This window comes from Quercus robur, chromosome 4 (genome assembly GCF_932294415.1).
Source record: "Quercus robur chromosome 4, dhQueRobu3.1, whole genome shotgun sequence".
Lineage (NCBI taxonomy): Eukaryota > Viridiplantae > Streptophyta > Magnoliopsida > Fagales > Fagaceae > Quercus > Quercus robur.
In genome coordinates this window covers 58995877-58997766 of record NC_065537.1, presented here as the reverse complement: position 1 = coordinate 58997766, position 1890 = coordinate 58995877, and the positions used below count along the sequence as shown (strand labels likewise).

Below are 1890 nucleotides of genomic sequence, written 5' to 3'. Positions count from 1 at the left end.
TTATTTTAATTGTTATTTATATTGTTAAATATATTATTTTATTATTTTAATATATTATTACTAAAATAAAACTATTAATATTAAATGTTTTATATAATAATGTAGTAAAATAAATAAAATACGTTTTTTCTCATAAAAAAATAATAAAATAAAATACATTTTTGAGGCGGTAAAAACTATAATTTTTTACTCTTTTTATGTGAATGCAACGACTGAATGCTCCACTAATAGAAGCCACTGACTCACTATAAATACATACTTAATCCTACACATTTTCATCAGCACCTCTCCAACAATCAATCAAGCATGGCATCTCATCATCACTCACTGCTTTCTTTGGCTGCATCGGCAACTACGTTCTCCATTATCTTGCTTTGCTGCCTCACTCTCATTGAGGCTCTCAATGGAGGCTTTAGCGTGGATCTCATCCATCGCGACTCTCCGGACTCCCCCTTCTACAACGCTTCTGAAACTCATTCGCAACGCGTAGCCAAGGCCTTGCGGCGTTCCATTAACCGTGTCAATCATTTTAAGCCAAGTTCTTCAGTCTCTCCCAATTTAGCCCAAACAGATATAATCTCAAACAGCGGCGAATACCTCATGAAATACTCAGTTGGTACACCACCAGTCGCAATACTAGGCGTTGCCGATACTGGAAGTGATTTGATATGGCTACAGTGCAAACCTTGCACTGAGTGCTATAATCAAGCAGCTCCATTTTTTGATCCTAAAATGTCCACAACCTACAAAAGCGTTTCTTGCACTTCATCACAATGCGAGTCTCTAAGGAAAACATCATGCTCCAACGATGGAACAAGTTGTCAATATTCCGTCTCTTATGGAGACCAGTCATTCTCAAACGGAGACCTTGCTGTAGACACTTTCACTCTGGGATCAACTACAAGCGATAATCCTGTGTCTCTCCCTGAAACTATCATAGGGTGTGGACATGATAATAATGGAATTTTTGGTGCCGAAGGTTCCGGCATTGTTGGCCTTGGTGGCGGCACGGTTTCCCTTGTTTCCCAATTGAGTTCTTCTATTAGAGGCAAGTTCTCCTATTGCTTGGTGCCATTAACTTCAAGAGACAAAAAATCAAGCAAATTGAAATTTGGTAGTGACGCCGTGGTTTCGGGTCCTGGAACCGTGTCTACTCCTTTAGTCCCCAAAAGTCCAGACACCTTCTATTTCCTAACACTCGAAGCAATGAGTGTTGGCAGCAAAAGATTAGAGTTGAGCGGTTCTTCTGGCTCCGGAGACTTAGAGGGCAATATTATCATTGATTCAGGAACAACAGTGACAACGTTGCCACCAGAATTCTACCCCACGTTTGAATCAGCAGTAGCAGAAGAAATTGATTTAGAGCGTGGTCATGACCCGAGTCAGTTTCTAAGTCTTTGCTACAAGCGCACATCAGATTCTATTGAAATTCCTATCACAGCTCATTTCACCGGTGCAGATGTGAAGTTAAATCCAGGCACCACCTTCATTCAAATAAATAAGGAACTTTCGTGCTTGGCTTTCCGTGCTAATGAAAGTACCATCTTCGGTAACTTGGCCCAGTCCAATTTGTTAGTAGGCTATGACCTTGTGAAGAAAACTGTATCTTTCAAGCCAACGGATTGCACCAAGCTCTAAGCTGGAAATTAAAACTGCATCTTTATTTAATTTTACCTATAATTTAAATAAGCATGCATTGGGTGGGTTCCATGTGCCTATATATGTGTTCTTGGCTTTTGCCGGAGACCACGGTTTTAGCATGGGATTGATACATATATGCTGCCTTCAGTTCTAGTATGGAGATGGATGCAAGAAATGTTGGATATGATCCTGATGTAATGTTTTTTGCAATAGTAAACAAAATGGTGCCTGTTGATTTTTTTTGAACAA

At 39.6% G+C, this 1890-nt stretch overlaps 1 protein-coding gene across 1 annotated transcript; it reads left to right on the top strand.

Moving 5' to 3' along the window:
• The first annotated feature begins 229 nt into the window (after nucleotides 1-229).
• LOC126723149 (aspartic proteinase CDR1-like) lies at nucleotides 230-1890 on the top strand. The gene has a single exon (XM_050426441.1). The coding sequence runs from the start codon at nucleotides 307-309 to the stop codon at nucleotides 1636-1638; it is 1332 nt and encodes a 443-aa protein (XP_050282398.1). The 5' UTR covers nucleotides 230-306; the 3' UTR covers nucleotides 1639-1890.